We start from the raw sequence: 19,375 nt of genomic DNA, 5'->3' as shown, positions 1-19,375 counted from the left end.
CCCCCCCCTCACACACACAATGAATGAATGATTGAATGAATACTGTAACTAGCGCTGGTGTCACATGAGGAGTCCGTCAAGTCACTTTATGGTCACTATCAAACTCACCAGTTCTGAAACTTTAAACCCGGTAAACTCGCGCTCACAAATTCAGCGTCTCCTCCAAACACGCAGTGAGCAGAGCCGTAACGCACGCCGCCGGATAAAAATACACAAGAGTAAGACACGGAATATGAACAAGCGCTTTATGAATGGACGATTAAATACTGAATTAAAAATGAAATTAGTGTTAAAACCTTTAAAACCAACAGAGATTCTTTTTTTAAAAATAATTCATTCATTACTGAAAGACTGAATAAATAAGAAAGAAATTGAAGAAAACATATTAAAAAACACAAAAACAATGAATAAATACAAAAAGAACCCAGAGTAAAAAAAAAAAAAAAAAAGAATTCATTCATATCATATATTACGTAGAATAATTTTACTGTTGTAACATGAGTTGCGTTTTGTTTGGAATCGGTGAGTCAGACCTGGCAACCCGCGTGAAGACGCAGCGTTCCGTTAGCATGCGCTAATGTCGCCGGCGGATTTACCGTAGAAAACGTTGCAGCGGGACATTCCAGAATGGTCAATTGAAAATATTGTGTCGGAATATATTACTTAGTTTGGTCGTATTTATTCAGTACATAAGGAGTTTTTTTTCAATCTCCCTGTTGGACTGTCAAAGAGTCTCCACGAGCAGAGGGAGTGCTTATTTCCCCCGCATGATGTCACAAAGGGAAATTCTCTGAATCGCCCGACACAAGAAGTGGAGCAAGTGGCCCATAAACACAGGCACACATTACAGTGATCCAACAATCACAAAGTGAACTCTCCCTGATGTGGGACCTTTAAAGCCGACATGGTAATTCTGAGAATTTGTGGCGGCGAGTCGCGAGCTGGGAGAATTTGTGCAGCAGATCCCAGGAGCAACATGGAAAGCTTCAGTCCAGTAGAGCGCAGTTCTAGGAACAGATAAGACACTGCGCAGAAAACCACAAACTCCCAGGAGCCCAGTTTGAGGACGACACAGATACGACCTGACACGAGTTTGAGGGTTTAAATCAGCCCCAAAAGTAGTGATAAGGATATTTTATTGTCCTCGTAGAACCTTAAGAACACAACTCGTGGGTTAACAACTGCTATTTAACTTCAGTTTATTGTATTATGGACAAAAAAAATAAAAGCTAATTAAGAGCCATTAATCTGAAGAGTGTTTTCTCATGACACTGCAGCTCAGCTTGTGCAGAACAAAACGTCCAAATGTTAAACTGATTCAAGTCCCGAGAAACATGAACCGTGTAGAAAACCAATCTCAGGTTTCTGTTTCGGGCTCCTTCAGCAGCTTGTCGTAACCGAAGCTGGTTTTTTTTTTAACGCTTTCAATGGTGACGGGCGGCGAATCGAGGAGATTTTGCCTGAAAGGAGGCCGGCTGTGGGGGCGTGGAGGGATGGGGGGGGGTCAGGTGGGCTTCAGTGTGTCCGAACACACTCAACACTATCTCCTGACATTTGGTCGGCGTCCACGGCCCTCTTTGGCCGCGTCCCGCTTCCGCCGTGCGGCCCGTCTTATTTTAGCCTCGCTGTTGTGGCACATTCCTCAGGAGGAGATAACAGCGGGGGCCGGGAGCCCCTCGCTCAGCCGGGGGGGGGGGGGGGGGGGGGGGCAGCAAGGCTCTACCCGGTAACACCGGAAATAAAACGCCGGGCTGGGAAAGAGTTTACTGCATGCAATTATATTATATCAATATCAAATTGATTAAATTGATGTTGACCGGATGACATGAGAATATACAAATAGATAGAATGCAATAATATAATTTATACATTTTCCAAAGCCAGCTGCGGATGCTTTAGTTTATTTATGCATTTATTTGACCACTTGTAGTCTGCAGTGTAAACATGATACTACTGTAATAATTGAGCTTTAACACGTCTTGAGGATATTTTGTCAGTTGTCGTCGCCATAAAGTGACTGTTTGTTTAAAGTTTTGTTGTAAATCAGCAAATATCTTACCGTAAAGCGTTCTAATCTAGTTGGAGATGATCAATTTCGTGGGGTCAAATTCTTCAATGTAACTTTGATTAATATCCCTATTAAACATCACAATTAAAAAAAAATGTATCTTCAGTGTTGCTGCTGAAGATCCATGACACTTTCCTCAAAATCGTTTTGATTTTATTGGGATTTCTCTGTTAGTCTGTGTTTCTCTGCGATGGGACGACTCGCAACGAAAGAAATGTGAGAAAATACACAAATGTCGAGACGATTTCCATGTTTGTATGAGCTCCTGCAGAAACCAGGGTTGAACAAATCTGGAGTAAGAAGTTTTCAAACATGACGTGTAAATGTTGCACAGTAGTTGCGATTAAATAAGCATGAAGTCTCTCCACGGTCATGATTTTTCCATTAGACGTGCAGAAGGTGCTGCATCCTGAAAAACTAATTGGATTTATCATGTAAGCAGTAAAAATACGTATATTTGTTGTGTTTTATTACCACACATGTGACCTGTTGTTGTGCACTCACTGAAAAAAGCTAATATTCAAATGTAATTTTCTTTTCGTTGTTTTAGTTGACGATAGTCAGAATTTATTAGGATGTTTTTTTCACCATTTCTCAGTTTTTCATTCCTATTTCTGGGGTGCGGGCCGGGCTGTTCAAGACTTTGTTTTTTTTAAATTTTATATATTTTTCAATTATTGTCTGATTTTATTAGCAAAATTATTTAAAAATAATACAGAATTTTTATCATTCTTTATCATTATTTTGTTAATTAATAGGTTATCCCAACATGGATTTTACATTTTTATTCTTTCATTATCATCATCATCAAGGAAACCAAAAAAAAAATCCAAAACTATTATATATAAAAATACTGCCAATAAAAGAATCCTCTGTTATTATTTGAAAAGTATTTGAAATTGCAATAAATAATAACAATAATTAAAATTAGGATTACATTATAACTAATAATGAATCCCAATAATACTTATTGTGTTTTTGTAATTTTGTCTTTATTGTTGAATTCCACACTTTTCTTTGGAGATTTGAACGAAAACTAGATTTTTTTTTTAACTACAAAGAACTTATATACTTAGAATGCGTAGATCATTTTCACACGTTCATGTCGGCTTCTTAAAGCCGCGCTAACGGCTTCAGCTAACGGCTTCACCCCCCCAAACGGTATTTTTTTCTTTTGAGCCGCAGGTGTCACCGCGTCGCGTACGACTTTTCACGGCGAAGCCCAAACGTCTCACAGAGCTGCAAATGAACGGACGTCACGGTGTCGCGGCCTCGAGGATCTGCTCGACACAATGGAGGAAACAAACCACAGCAAATACGACGATTAAAACAAAAAACAAAAAAAACCCCGGTAGTTACTAACTAGTAGTAGGGGAAGGTATTCTGGTGGTCAGATCAGTAGTTACTGAGGGGTTAAGTGTGATAGGGAGCGAGACGTGAGGGTCGGTGGCGAAGGATCGAGATAAGTGTCAAGAGGGCAAAGTAAATGAGTGGGTAAGACATGGCAAGGCAACTATCGCAGGGTATGTAGGGCCGCGTTATGCAATAATGTTGCAATGTGTAATAATGTAACAAAAGTCATTATGTAATAACAAATTTTGTAATATTTTGTTGCAGTTTTCAATAAACGTTACATTTTGTAATAACTTGATACATATTGCAACAGTTGTTACAAAATGCTCTTTTTTTGAAGAAAATGTTATAATTTGGTACAATATGTAATAAATCATCAAAATTGATGCATTAATCAGAAAAGCCATCGGATCATCTCAATAACATTAAACATTCCAGCTTCATTTGGATTAAGGAGAATTTCTTCACAAGCTAGAAACAAAATACACAAATAAAATTTTACAAGACATAAGCACATGCAAGCTGCATTGTGTTATGTAATTATTATATATGATACAAAGTATAACAATTGCACTATTACATATTGCACTATTATTACATATTGCGGCTCAACACACCCACATTTTGTAATAACTGTTGCAATATGCAACTATAAACAATACGTTATTACAAAATGTGGCAAAGGCTATTATATAATGCGCTCAATAATTTTATTACAAAATGCGCCAGATTGTTACGTTATTACATAATGAGTTGAAAATGTATTACATTATTACATATTGCACCGTTATTACATAATGTGGTACTACGGGTTTTTGCGGTTGGCTAAAGCAGGAGCTGGAGAGATGATGGGATGGTTAGACATATAGATGTGAGACATATAGATGTTAGACATATAGATGTTAAACATAGATGTGAGACATATAGATGCGAGACATATAGATGCTAGACATATAGATGGTTAGACATGGAGATGGTTAGACATATAGATGCGAGACATATAGATGTTACACATATAGATGGTGAGACATATAGATGTTAAACATAGATGTTACACATATAGATGTTACACATATAGATGTTACACATATAGATGTTAGACATATACACGTGAGACATATAGATGTTAAACATATAGATGTGAGATATATAGATGTGAGACATATATACGTGAGACATATAGATGTTAGACGTACAGATGTTAGACATATAGATGCTAGACGTACAGATGTTAGACATATAGATGTTAAACATATAGATGTGAGATATATAGATGTGAGACATACATACGTGAGACATATAGATGTTAGACGTACAGATGTGACACGTACAGATGTGAGACATACAGATGTGAGACATATAGATGGTTAGACATATAGAATGCTAGACATATAGACGGCTGGATGGGAACCAGGAAGTAGGGAGGAGGAAAGGCTGGAGGCAAAGCAGGAAGTTAAATGGACCAAAAACGTCATGACGACATTTCTGATGAAAACGTAAGAACTTGTAAAAACCGACTCCAGGTTAGCGGCGGTTGGTGGAGAGAGAGAGGCTTGTCAGATAATGGTAGGTAACGAAGCAACCGGTAGAGATTCTATGTAGTTAAATGGATGACAGGTTGGCTAAATCAGTGGCTTGCTAGGTAACCAGGAGGATTTATTAACTAGTTAGACGGCTGGACTGAGGTCCGGACCATGATAGATTGCTATGGCGTCTCGTAGGGTTGGGAAAAAAAATCCCATCGTAGCAAATTCCTGTTCCCCTCCACAGTTCTTCTGCATTTTTCACCCTCCGTCCTGCTGTTCCTTGTGGGTTTCCGTAGTTACTGGCGCACTTTTGCCTAAACCTGGTTAAAGCTTGAAATTGTTGAATGACGGCCGTTTACGTGTATTTTAACTCAATGCGGTCAATCACGGCGATAAAGTTGCACTTTTGCCAACATATCTGACGTCTGCAGCCATTTTTAAAGTGTGTGAGGAAAAAAAAGAAAAAAAAAATTGAATTCTTTTCTGCCAAATCGCACTGGTTTCTAACGGAGGCGGATAAATAAGAGAGGTGATAAGGTTTCCAGACGGTGGCGAAGTAACTTGTCTTGTGGGACTGGAGATGACGATGGCGGCGGTCCGAAAGGTGACGTTTTGAACCCGTGTTTAAAAAAAAAAAAGCAAAAAAGAAATTGAGACATAAACGATCACATGTAAGACGTAAAAAAAAAGGCGGAACGCGGCGCGGCGGGCTCACCGGACAGGCAGGACGCCTCGGACTGGTGCCTCCCCCCTAACCCATCCTGCTCCTTCCGCTTCTTGCTCCTCCTCAGGCTGCCGAACCGCTTCATGGGAGGCGGCGGCGGCGGTGGCGGCGGGCGGCGGCGGTGGGCTCCGGGCGAAACACGACCATGACCGGCGGCGTCACGGAGAAGAAGTTGCGACAGCTGGAGGAGGACGCCCAGTCCAGGGTCGGGGAGGATTTCCAGCTGGTGGGTGGAAGTTGGACGAGCCGGTCGTCTCTCTCTCTCCCCCCCCCTCCCCTCCCCCCCACCCCACCCCCCCTCTTCCCCCCGAAGGATCTCAGATGGGTTTTTTCTCTTTAATGCAGCTCTCTTGTGCACATCCAGAGAGGAGGAAGAAGAAAAAACAACAACAACACAAAACGCTGCAGCTGAAGGACGGAGGGCAGAACGAAGCCCGGCGGAGAAAACAGAGGCTGGGAAATCCTGAGCGCTCCGGCAGAGAAACTTCCCTCCTTATTGGGGATGCGGACGGCGGCTTCCTCCTCCTCCTCTTCCTCCTCCTCCTCTTCCTCCTCCTCCTCTTCCTCCTCCTCCTCTTCCTCCTCCTCCTCTTCCTCTTCCTCGTCCACGCGAGCGCCGGTGCAGCAGACTGTCAGGTGCAGCTGTGGGAGGCGGCGCTTTTTTATTTTAGCAGCGTGTCGGCAAGCGTCGGGAGGAGGGCCGGGCCGGCCGCGGGGGGGTTGGGGAGGGGGGGGAGGCGTCCGTGATTGGCTGGACACCGTCACCCTCCCTCCACCCCCCCCTCCTCCTCCTCCTCCTCCACCTCCCCCTTAAACACAGAGTCAAACCGGCGCAGGAACATCTGCTTCACCTCGTCTTCCAACACAATCACCGATTAAGAAAAAAAAAAAAAACTAAATCGGAGAATTTCCTCTGCATCGATACAGACGGTGAACGTTGTCATTCGCACAGTCTGTAACTCTGGGGGGGGGTTGACCTTTAAGACTTGGAGGACTGTGGAGAGGAGGGAGGGGGTCATCCCATGTTCTGTCAGCTGATCAGAAGGCTTCCATTCACCAACACGCCTCGCCGCCACACGAGTCCCACAGTCTCAATTAACACGTTATGCAAGCGCTCCCACTCCGGGTTGGAGCGGCTCGGAAATAACTCAAAAGTTCTTTTTATTCCTTCAGTTGTTCTCAGTTTCACAATCTGGAAAAGCCCCCCCCCCCACACACAATTTTTGCTTTTATTATAATTTTGTTTGTTTGAACTTGGGTTTCCTAATGACGTGAATCTTTGCAACTAAAACTAAACTTAAAGTCAATTAAAATATTAGTCTTAATTTAGTATTCTTTATTTGAAATCTTTTTTAAGGGCATCAAAACTCTTGAAAAATTCTATTCAACAGATTAGTAATGTGAAGCAATGGAAATATAGACCATACAATTAAAAAAAATTTTTTTTAATTTAACTTTATTAAAATACATACAAATTAACAAATAAGTCATTTAAAAAATTTTTTTTTTTATTAATAATTTTTTAATTTAATTAAAATATTTATATAAAGTGTAGCTTGTTGGCTATTAATTCATTGGCAGAAATTTTTTTATACAACTTCATAAGTTTTCAGAAATCTTAGTTATTCTGTTCCATTTAAAATAATGACTAAACTTGTGATTAATTCACTAATGATTATATCCGAAGTGTAAAATGTCCTAATGTCAGGTTGTTAAGCAGAAACGTTTTCAGGTTTTTCTTTCTATCAAACGGAATATTTTCAGTTAATTAATCGTTAGTAGAGATAAAATAAGACGACTGACAAGAATAGTTTGAAACTACTCAGTTGTAACAGCACTGATCTGAGTGAAGCTTTAATACATTTTGGTTATGTAAAAACGTTTCTGTGAGTTCATATCCATGAAGAAGAAGAAAAAAAACCCCTCCTCTCCTTGTAAGGCTCGACTTTTATGAATTAAGAAAGGCAGAAATGTCCAGTTCTTTTATTTACTGACAACATTACGGTCCTCAGTAGCAACGGAGAGTCGACGAAGGGGCAAGAGAGAAAAAAGAAATAAGAAAAAGGAAAGGTTGTGTGAGGAGCTGCTGGGCGTCGGGTCGCTTCCAGATAAGGTTATGAACGGCTGCCTTCAGCGGCGAGAGACTGACAGAGTGCAGGCGGCGGGAAAACACATATTTAGACCTGCAGGCAACAAGGGCCACATTCTGCTCATAGTTCCGGGGCACAAAGATAGAAGCCAAACAGCTCGCGTCGACACGAACGCGGCGGGGACGCAGCATCACCTCGCGGGAAAATGACAGAAAGGCTTAAGAGTGTGAAAAGCGAGGCCGTTAAACCCACAACAGCTTCATTTAGTGTGAAAAGCCACGTGAAGATTTGACCGTCGGCGCACTCTTGTGGCGAGACGGAGGCGTTTACAATAAAGAAAACGTGAAATAAATCAAACCGTACAGCTGATATTGTTCTTATTTCTGCTGGAGTCAAGCTGCACAGAGCTTCGCCTTGTTCCTCAAACTGAACGTCAAAATCCATAAATCTGATTATTTTAATGTTAAACCTGCAGGAGGAGGGAACGTGACATGAAAAAAACAAAGGTATGTGAGCGTGCGTTAAAAAGAAAGTTCAGAAGTGTTCAGTGGATTGGTTCGATCTCCCGTCGCTTTGCCGGCCGGATCCAGACGACGCCGTTAAACCGATGTATTTCTCACGAAGAAACAACTTTTGGGGGATTTTTTTTTTTTTTCTTTTTAAAGGAATTTATCTTGTGTTAAATTTAATATTCCAAAGTAATTCCAAGCACAAGTGGAGTTTAAGGCCTGTTTACACAAGTTTGCGAAAATGTACCCGAGGGCGCCACCTGGAGTTCATGTGTTTGAAAGCAATACATTTTATTGTGAACATTTTTCTGTTGTATTTATTCATTTATTTATTTATTCAGCCAGATTTGGTCTTTTAGTCTCTTTTTTTCCAATTTAGTCCATTAAAATTTTGTATTAGTATTCATTTATTAATCATTAGAATAATAATTATTATTTATTAAGAATTTTTTTTCTGTTTTAATTATATTTACTGTATTTTAGTTAATTATTTGCCATCAGCCGAGTTTAAAAAGGCACATTTTTTTAGTCTTTCAGGGAGAATTAGTTACAACATGGGTAACATCCTGTACTTTAAAAAAAAAAAAATAATTTTAATATGTAAAACATTTTGTGCAACATTTTTTTCCCCTCATGTAAAAAAGTAGTGCAGTGAAACGTCTGATGTGGGGACGTCCTAAAAATCCAAGGGCAAGTGTCCCCTGAAGACACGTGTCCTCTCTTTGGGACAAATATATTATTTAAAAGCACACAACTGAGTCAATACAAGATGTATACAATATAAATACATATATACACACACACGTATATAAGATAATTATTAAATAAGATTTACTTCAGGGACCACATACAGTCCAGTTTCATCCTGCGGGGACCAGACTGGTAAAATATTTCTATAATAACCTTTAAATTTACACTTCAAAGTTTTTCTTTGTCGTGGTCGAAGTGTATGGAATGAAATTAGTGGAAGTGAAACTCGTCATCCCCCCCGTGGCGCCGATTGGCCAGGACAACCTGTCCATTGTCCCCGTTGGGCAGGTTGTCCCCTCCTCACCGGTTCTACTGTATAGAAACTTTATAAACTTTATAAAACATAAAGTTCGTGGGTCACAATCGTCTCACAAGAGGCTCCGAGCCAAGGAAATTCAACCAATACATTTATATTTTTAATACTTTTTTGTAAAAGGGAGCAAGAAACAACGTTAAACTGAGATATCTAGCAAACTAGCAAAGTAGCATTAGCCTCAAAGTCGTAGTCAGTTTGTTAAAAAAAAAAAACCCCAAAAAACCCATAATGCAACAGCTATAGGAGATTTTTTCTTTTTTTTGACAACTCACTGTATTTTGCTTCATTAAAATTGTAGATTGTTGTCGTTTGATTCCCTATTTGCTTGTTTTTTTATTAGAAAATACAGACGTTTTAATCACGTACACTCGGCGCCACATCAAAGAAGAAAAAAAAAGGCTTAAAGTCTAAACGTAAATGTTGTTATGGAACTATTTTTCCAGTCCAGAGAGGAACTGGTGAGGTTTTGTTCCGCCGCCGCTGCCAAACTGACCCTCTGCGAGGAAACGAACAAGAATGGCCGCCGGTCCGGTCCGACGCCAAAAACACACATGACTCATACTTCTTCTTCTTTTTTTTTTTTAATCCCTTTGATGCTGCTTCCAGCTCCTCCGTCTCCATGTACCAACGGCCCCTGTTTTTCTCCGTTACATAATAATCAACCACCCAAACACATGGAGACGGACGGGATGAAAAAAACAAAAACAAAAAAACAAAACACAGGCCGTTCTGTCTGGATTTCATAAAAAAAAAAGAAAAGGAGGTCTTGTTCTGCCTCGGCCGTCTCGTTTCCACATATTTATGTTATTAGAGGCGCTTTAATGGGCGCTGGCGGCCGCGTGGCTTGTGGGAGGCCGGGCTCGTAACGTAACCTGCGGTCGTGTACAAATGAATATTTGATCCTTTTAGAAACGGAGACTCCAGAAGCCGGAGCCACGTTGTCGTCTGCAAATCCACATTTTGGAGATCAGGTTGGTTTTTTTTTTCTTCTTTTTAATTCACTGAAGGAGATAATAACAAAACAAAACAAAACAAAACAAAAAAAACCCAGGGAGGCCATGCCGTCTCAATGTTCTGAACTTTTTCAGTGTTTCTTTACTTCGTTGCCGTGACGACCGGTGGGAACACAGAGAGCTCCTTCAAACTGGGAGGTTTAGACGAGCGTTGGCCCGCGTCCCGCCTCCTAGAATGTGTTTGGAGCCGCAACATTTAACCTTCGAAATACGTCTGACGTCTCATCGCTGCAAATTACAACATTGGACATATTTTTCTGGAGTATATTTGGTGGTTTTGTCTTTTTTTTTTAATGGAATTTTTTGTTGTTTTAGCCATTTTACTATTTCATTCTAATCCTTTTACGTGGTTTACTCAAGCAAAGTTGCTCCACGGTTTTCCAAAGCAGTATTGAGTGAATGTAATAGATTACAGTAGAGACAAACCTGCTTTAAAGAAACAACTGAAATTAACAAGCATTAAAAAGGATACGTACATAAGGAAAGTGCTAATCGAGACGTCCGCATGAAAGCTATTAGAAAAGTAATACTTCTATTACTACTACTACTAATAATAATTCCAATAAAACAAACAAACGGTTCATTATCGGTTCAGATCTCAGTGCAGTTCCATACGGCAAAAATTCCTCCGAAAAAAAAAATACTAAAACAAGAAAATTAATACTTAAAATAAGCAAAATTATCTGCCAACAGAACAAGAAAATTTTACTTAACAAGACTTTCAAAAATAAGAAAATAATTCTCGCCCCACATGACCCAGCGTCTTGAAAATAGCATTTTTGGACTCAAAACAAGTATTATTTTCATGTGTAATTATTTTCAAAATAAGAAGATTGGTCTTATAAAATGCCAGTTCAGGTCCTTTGCTTGCTGGTCCGTCATCTTAAAATGAGAAAAATGCTTATTTTAAGCCAAACAGTACTTATAACTAGTTTTTAATAATCAACACCAAGACTAGCTAATAAGAAAATAAAGTAATAATCATCTTAAAACTAGAATAATAATCTTAGCCGACAATTTCGTTTTAAGCAAAAATTACTTATTAGTCAAAAACAAGTAATTTTTCACTTAATTTAAGAAATGATATCTTGCCTTAGATTTTACTTTTTGCAGCGATTGACAGATTCTTCACCGACTTAACGCTTCGAAATCTCTCCTCTTTCTAACGACTTCCACGCCTCCCCGGGTCCAGAAAGATCCAGAAAGACTGGACGGAGCGCCGCTCTTACCTCTCCTGCTTCTGGAGAAGAGTTTGATGCTTCCGGCCGTGGCGCCGGACGCCGAGCGGAAGAGGCCGCCGAGGCTGAGGCGGCGGGGAGACTTGGGCGAGGAGCTCTGGAGGGCCGGGTAGGGGAAGATGGATCTGGGCGACCCCGAGCCGGGTTTTATTTGCACCGGAGCGGACTGAGAGTGCAGGGCGGCGGCGGCCGGGATCCTCGCCGTCGCTCCCTTGACGGGACTGGCCGAGCGGATGAGGCGTTCTCCCTGTGGGGGCGACATGGAGGCGGCTGTCAAACCCGGCGTCGAAATTGCACAATCAAAAACACTGAATATTAAAACTTGTTAAAAATTGTGACACATTGGAAAACTCAAACGTTCTAGATTTTTATTTAAATGGCACAAATGATAAAAAAAACTCCCACACATCCTGGAACTCTGACATATTTTGATATATTCAACTCAGGCACATTCTAAAATTGTCACACATCTTTGCGCTCGCTCATTCCAGAACTCTGGCAAGTTTCACGACCTTCAAAAAAGATGTACAACTCTGGACAATTCTAGATTTCTGACTCACTCTAGAACTCCAACATGGCGGGACCGCGGGGCTTCACAGAAACCTCCATCACATTCAACCCGTCTGACACATCACATAACTAGCAGAACTTTCTAGAACCCAAATTCTTTCATTCAGACCGATTCTGGAATTCCCACAACTGCGAGACGTTCTACAACAAAACTCTGAGACGTTCTCAAATTCTCACAAATCTTTGAACAAATTCCACAAACCTCATTTAAAAAAAAAAAAAAATAAAAAATAATTTACTTTCGAGACAAACGAGAAATTCTAGAAAGACATTCTAGAAATCCGTTTAATTCAAGAACTCTCAAACACATTCAAGAATCCCGACACTTTCTTCAAAAAATATCAAACATTCCAGAAATATGACAAATGACTTAATCCCGACTCGTCGTTGATTCCCACGTTCTATCTAGAACCCATTCTGACAAACTTCGAAAATTATTTAAATATTCTAGAACCCTCACGAATTCTACAATTCTCAAAATTTTTTACATTTTGGGCTCGTTCTTAAAATTCTTGAGACATTCCAGAAACACATTCAAATATTCAGACTCAGGCTCCTGCATTCACAGTCGATTCTATATTTCTAACATGTTCACAAAAAAAATTGTTAAAATGGTAAAAATAACTTGGAAAAATTGCTAAAACAGCTTAAACCCAGGTTATAAGTTAAATTTTGCTAAAAAGGGAACGGTTAAGAAAGATAATGTGACGGCTAAAACTGCTAAAAAAAAACGTGTGGAAACTGCTAAAATAACCAAAATAACTAGACAAAGCAGCTACAAATATTTTAAACCACTGGAAAAGGTGAGAAGCAAAATAAATTGCGAAAATCACCAAAATTCCAAGAAAATTAAATAAATTAAAAAAATGCGAAAGGATGAACTTAGTGGCTAAAAATGCTAAAAAAAAAAATATATATATTTAAATTGCTAAAAACAAATATATATAATTGCAGAAGTGCTGAATGAGCAGGAGACCTTCCCTTGAACCAGGGTTGCTGGGGGCGGGGCTTAAACATTCAGCCTATTGGCTGCAGACCGAGGACACGCCCCCAAAAGCAGAATGAGTCGTCAGAAATCAACAATTTGGGCTCGTTCTTAAAATTCTTGAGACATTCTAGAAACACATTCAAATGTTCAAACTCCTCCTCCTCAGGCTCCTGCGTTCACAAACAGTCGATTCTATATTTCTGACATGTAAAAAAAACAAAAAACTCTTCGGGGTTTGGCGACGGCGAGTCGGAAGAGCAGAGAGAAAACCTGCAAAGCGAAGCCTTATTGTGAAAGAGACATTGACCTCGGGTCACTTCTGCTTTTGTTCCACATTTAACAACCGTTAATGACGCCTCATAAAGCCGCGGCGTGAGAACGACTCGGCGCAATTGTGAGAAAACTGGTTCATAAAAGTTTGTAAAACAACCAACAAAAGTGTTTTACTGGAGATTTATTGGTCAACTCTCATTTCCCTCCTCATGCAAACATATTTAATATGATTTAGTTTCTCTTTTCATTTATTTGTTTATTTAAAAACTCCTTATCAGCTTTCTAGAAGGACTTTATACCTCCAAATCATTTTATTACAAAAATACATCTAAGACAAACGTATTGATGTATTTTTTTTTTTTTATACTTTTCTTTTTTTTCCCGGCAGGTTTAATTAAAAATCAGTCTAATTTCATAAAAACCTCCAACGTGACACATCATGACGACTTCAAACACATTTTAATTTAAGGAAATTACATTAAAAACATGTCAACAAAGGACACATTAATTTTATTTTGACATTTTTAAATCTTTTAACTGAAGTCAAAGATATAAAACTGGTTAGAAATGATAAGAATTCAGGAGGACCGAGATCCTCGGACTCCGTTGAAACTTTAGTAACCGATTCCGCTGCGACGTGAGGGAGTGTTTACTGGAAACAGTCGAATGCAACAAGACTGTTTTAGGAGCTACACGCCTGCATGATAATTACCGACAACACGGTTTTCCGAGATTAAAACCCACACCGGACCCCCCGGGGAGAAGAAAGGCCGTGAAACTTTTTGAACGTCCCAGAGAGCAGAGGACACGCCCACTTCCACAGAAACCATTAAAAACATTTTTTTTTTTTTAAAGTATGAGGCTTCATTTTAATTATGTTTTGCTTTTTTTAATAAATAAAGCTAATTTTGGAGCATTCAAGCGTCAAGCTTGAGAAACTACTGCCTCTGTAGGAAAACACAGACGGTGAAAATGAATTTAAAAAAAAAAAAAAGCAGTGGAGGAGTTCAGGCTGGTGTTTGCAGACGGCTGGCACATTTCTGCGCGAGCCAATCCCGCGACGGCATGAAGGGAGTGCGAGCACACGCCCACCGGCTCTGTTTGCCAACAAAATCTCCGTCCTTCATTGTGCAAGAGCCTGTCAAGGCAGGCGAGGCGGCGGCGGGGGAATCGTCCCCGAGCACCAAAACAACAGGCGCTGCAGGTTTTGCAGATCCGTGCAGCTCCGCTTGTGAACCCGGCAGCCAACGTTTACCTCCGAGGCGCCATATTCGGCTTTGCACATTCTACCTGGGCTTAAGAACCATGCGTATATCAGAGGTTCTGCAACGACTGTGGCTTTTTCAATTATTCTGTGTTAAATAATAAGAATTTTTAAAAAAATTAAAAAACAAAAAAACAGCCAGAGTGGCTAAAATGTAAAAAAAAAGAAGCAATTAATATTAAAAACAGTTAAATACTGAAGAGCCAAAGCTGCCTGAAAATGAAGGTAAAACTGCTCAAAAAAAAAAAAAAATTGTTAAAAATAACTTGGAAGAATTGTTAAAACAGCTTAAACCCAGGTTATAAGTCAAATTTGGCAAAAAAAAAAAAAAGGAACGATTAGGAAAGATAATGTGGTGGCTAAAACTGCAAAAAAAAAAGTGTGAAAACTGCTAAAATAACTAAAATAACTAGGTGAAACAGCTACAAATATCTTAAACTACTGGAAAAGGTGAAAAGCAAAATAAATTGTGAAAATCACCAAAATTCCAAGAAAATTAAATAAATAAATAAAAATGCTAAAGGATGAACTTAGTGGCTAAAAATGCTAAAAAAAAAAAAAAAAAAAGTATCTAAAATTGCTCAAAACAAATATACATAATGGCAGAAGTGCTGAATGAGCAGGAGACCTTCCCTTGAACCAGGGTTGCTGGGGAACAAGGGGGCGGGGCTTAAACATTCAGCCAAGCATTCCTGTTGGGTGCAGACCGAAGACACGCCCCCAAGAGCAGAATGAGTCGTCAGAAATTCAACATTGCATAAAAAAATACTTCAATGAAAATATTTTTGACAATTTATCATGACAGCTAAAGACACAGATGAACAAGTAGCCAATAGAGACAAAATAAAAGAAATAGATTTGATTATTTAATGGAGTTTTTAATTGGAATCAAATAGAAAGAATTTGCTTCAGTAGCATTAATGTTCATCTTCACCATGTTGATGTTTTCTGTTATTTCGTCCAGGGTTTGTGTTGTGTGCAAAATTAAAAAGGAATTTTTTATTTATTTTTTTTTTAATCCAGATTTGAAGATAAAAACAAACAAATCATGTGTATTTCCTTGCCTGCAGCTTCCAGTGACGCTCAGTTATCAGTCGAGTTCACATGAATCACAGCAGACAGAAGAGCCGAGCAGAACAGAACCGAGCCGAGCCGAGCAGAACCGAGCCGAGCCGAGCAGAACCGCACCAGATGCTGTATGTGTGAGAAACGTACCGTCTGGGAGCCGTTCTTGGTCGAGCCGCTCGTCTCCGACACCTGAGGGGCCGCGAACCCACCGAAGTCCTGCAGAGGAGAGCTGCGTTAACAATGTAATCCCACTACTCTTAGCCTTAGTTACCAAGTAACTAAGCTAACACAGTGCTAATACAGTGCTAACAGCTAAGCTAGTGGGTCACAATAACACCACAATAATCCAGATAGATAGAATTACAAACTACTTCCTTTAAATTAAGTATTTTACAGTAACTTGCGCCACACTGAACGTATGACGCCGACTTCACACTGAACAAAACAACACGTTATAGCATGTTCACGACGTTTCCTCAGGCTCCAGATTTCTTCTTTTAAATCATCTTTCCTCCACCTGCTTCACCTGCTCCTGGCGGAGGGAAGTTCCTCATACCGACATTCCTGAGAGGCCGGACTGAAGGGCAGCTCAGACATGAATGTAAACACCGGCCATGTTCAAGATGTGCAAATTTTTCTAAGCCTCTCTGGAAGGTCACACTGAGGTGGGAGGCGGGGGGCCATTTCACAAGGGAGTGACAATGGGGGGTTTTTCCCGAGCTGCACCTGAACACACCGTGAAAACTTGACATCACGATGGAAGATGTTTGGATGATGTCATTATTGTTGAGAACTTTAAACTGAATTTTGGGTTTGGCGTCGAGGTGCAGCGGTCTGCAGCGTCGCCTCAGGACCAGCGTATGCTAGTTCGATTCCGGGACAGATCGTCGTCATTTTGGACTTGTTTAGTTATTTTGTGAGACTAAATATATAACGACTAAGTATCTTTAAAAAAAAATTTTTTTATAGTTCAATTGAAACACATGCATTTATAATTTTTGTTTTTTTCATTTAAAAATGTCATTAATGTGTTTTTTTAATTTACCGTTAAAAAAAAAAATGCATTTCATGTTTTTGTTTTGACGTGACGTCACTACATATAAAAAATTATACAATTAATGAAATCGTTAACCCACGTAAACATAATAAAAAAAACACGTTTATAAATGTGAAGTAATTAAAAAAAAAAAAAAATTAAGAAAAAATTAAGTCGGAAGTGCACAGACGGCTGCCAGTCGTGCACGCGCCTCGCAGCAGAAATAAACGAAATAAAAGTTACGTTTCGTAGCGATTTTTTTTTTTTTTTAAGAATTAATGGAGAATCTGCGCGCGTGGCGGAGGTGTGGATGTGCTGGCCGGGTGGCAGCGGACCGACTCACGGGCAGGTTGATCCGCAGACTTCTCCGCCTCCTCCCGGGCTTCCTGCGGCGCTCCTCGCTCGCCTCCGTCACGGTGCTTCCCATGACTCCCCCGGAGACACCCGAAGGCGCCTCGACGCGCTCACAACCCGCAGTCGCGCTCCCGCGTCAGGACCCCCTTCGGGGACTCCGCACGAAGCCTTCCGAGCTGCTGCCTCCTCCACCAGGAAGTGGCTCGGGCCGTGCGCAGCGGGAGGGAGGTCTGGATCACATGTTCGAGTCCGCGTCGACACGCCGTGTTTACAGGTGTGACGGCGCGATCCGTGCGCCGTGCAGATCGGTGCCACCGCCTCATGGTTTTTAACCCTTCACGGGCCGCGCAGCTGAACACGTGACACAGCGGGAAGTTGACTCCTCCTATGAGGTCATCATTAAGTGACAGAAGTACACAATTAATTAATTCGTTCATTTAATTTATCTGGATCTAAACTGAAGGTACGTCAGTTAGTAGGAGGAAGATGCTCTATAATCTGATGTTAGTGGAGGAAAATGCTCTATAATATATTAGTGGAGGAAGACGCTCTATAATCTAATGTTAGTGGAGGAAGATGCTCTATAATCTGGATGTTAGAGGAGTAAGATGCTCTATAATCTGATGTTAGTGGAGGAAGATGCTCTATAATCTGATGTTAGAGGAGGAAGATGCTCTATAATCTGGATGTTAGTGGAGGAAGACGCTCTATAATCTGATGTCAGTGGAGGAAGACGCTCTATAATCTGATGTTAGTGGAGGAAGATGCTCTATAATGTGCGGTTTTTCCAGCAGTTTGTAGGTTTTTATTCCTCCACTAACATTAGTAGTTACAGTTTAAAATACTTCAATCAAAATAACACAGAAAATGTTAAAAAGGGAAATATGTATTTATATTAACGTCGCTGTTGCACCGTCTGGTTTTATAAGGAAATGAAGTTTGCAGGTTGTGATGAAAGTTTTGGAACTGGTGCTGTACAACTGGAGTATTTTCTGTTTTTAATCTTCCTCCTCTGCAGTTTTTTCGACCTGGTTAATTGAAAAATGGGGCCCGGAGACACGAACTGTGCCTCATATTTTCTCCCACCGACTTTAAAATTCTGCTCACCGTGGACACTCCACGAGTCTTCATGCACAAAACTGTACGTTATAGTTTTGGGAGAATATTCTGTGTGACCATTTGGGAGTTTAAAAAAAAATTGTATATATACACTATAGCACCGATGTCAAACTTTTTACAGTGTGGACTGAGGAAATACAGCTGATTCTAAATATGAATTAAATTTTCGATGTAAATTGTAATCCAGAAAATACAGTCATTCCTCATTTTGTTACCAGGCGATATCTTGAACGTCTATTTTTGAGGTCATATCGGCAAACAACCACGGAAACTTTCACAAATATTCATTCACTTATGGTCCAGAAAATACGGTACTTCCTTGACTGTTTTTTCCTAATATGCTAAAGCAGTGTTGTCAAACCTTTTACAGTGTGGACTAACACGAAACACAGCTGATTCTAAATATGATTTTATTTCTTGATATAATTTATCGTCTCGAAGAAAAGCAATTTACTCGTTTATTTTAGATTTTGATTTTTGGGGTCATATTGACCAACAACCACGGAAACATTCAACAAATATACTTATAATCCAGAAGTGTTTTTTTTTTTTTTAAAGCTGCAGTTTGGTCAATCCTTTTACAGGAAACATCTGATTCTAAATATGAATTTAATTTTCGATGCAACTTCTAATCCAGAAATTATGGTATTTCCTGCTTTTGTTACCATATTACACCTATAATGTCGTTTTTTGAAGTCATATTGACAAACAACCAGAGAAACGTTCACTGATATTAACTGATCGTGCCACTGGTACCCTAGAAAACACTTTGTCCTTTTCTTTCTTCATACTTAAAGCAGTGATGTCAAACCTTTTACAGTGTGGCCTGAGGAAATACAGCCGATTCTAAATCTGAATTTCATTTTCGATACAACTTAACGTAGAAAATAAAGTATTTACTCATTTCGTTTAGCGGGTGATATTCCTATTTGTCCTTTTCTGAGTCCATATTGGGTCAATAATGACGGAAATATCCAAAATATTCAATAGACGTATGACCTATTATCCAGAAAATACCGGTATTTATGTCTAAAGAGTCTAAAAACCTTCCAAGAACTTGTTAACATGTAAAATAGTTTATTTTTGTAAATGTTTCTAAATTCAGTTCCACAAACT

At 39.8% G+C, this 19,375-nt stretch overlaps 1 protein-coding gene across 6 annotated transcripts in view; it reads right to left on the bottom strand.

Moving 5' to 3' along the window:
• The window catches only part of LOC308135418 (5'-AMP-activated protein kinase subunit gamma-2-like), a 34,885-nt gene extending 17,486 nt beyond the window's left edge, over positions 1 to 17,399 (bottom strand). For 3 of the 6 annotated variants that reach the window (XR_013936793.1, XM_080503394.1, XM_080503393.1), the window contains exon 1: positions 5,663 to 5,920. Coding sequence is in view for 2 of the 6 variants with exons in the window: in XM_080503393.1 (XP_080359519.1) it covers positions 5,663 to 5,756 (94 nt within the window). In the remaining 4 variants the exon portion in view is untranslated. Of the gene's footprint in view, positions 1 to 5,662; positions 5,921 to 11,578; positions 11,835 to 15,897; positions 15,967 to 17,129 lie in introns of those variants that run through there. The other 3 variants (XR_013936792.1, XM_080503392.1, XM_080503395.1) reach the window with 2 other exon arrangements.
• Between the last annotated feature and the right edge of the window lie 1,976 nt (positions 17,400 to 19,375).

This window comes from Blennius ocellaris (genome assembly GCF_963422515.1).
Source record: "Blennius ocellaris genome assembly, chromosome: 10".
In the NCBI taxonomy this organism is placed as follows: domain Eukaryota; kingdom Metazoa; phylum Chordata; class Actinopteri; order Blenniiformes; family Blenniidae; genus Blennius; species Blennius ocellaris.
The sequence above is the reverse complement of the archived record's forward strand: the minus strand, read 5'-3'. Positions and strand labels throughout refer to the sequence as shown.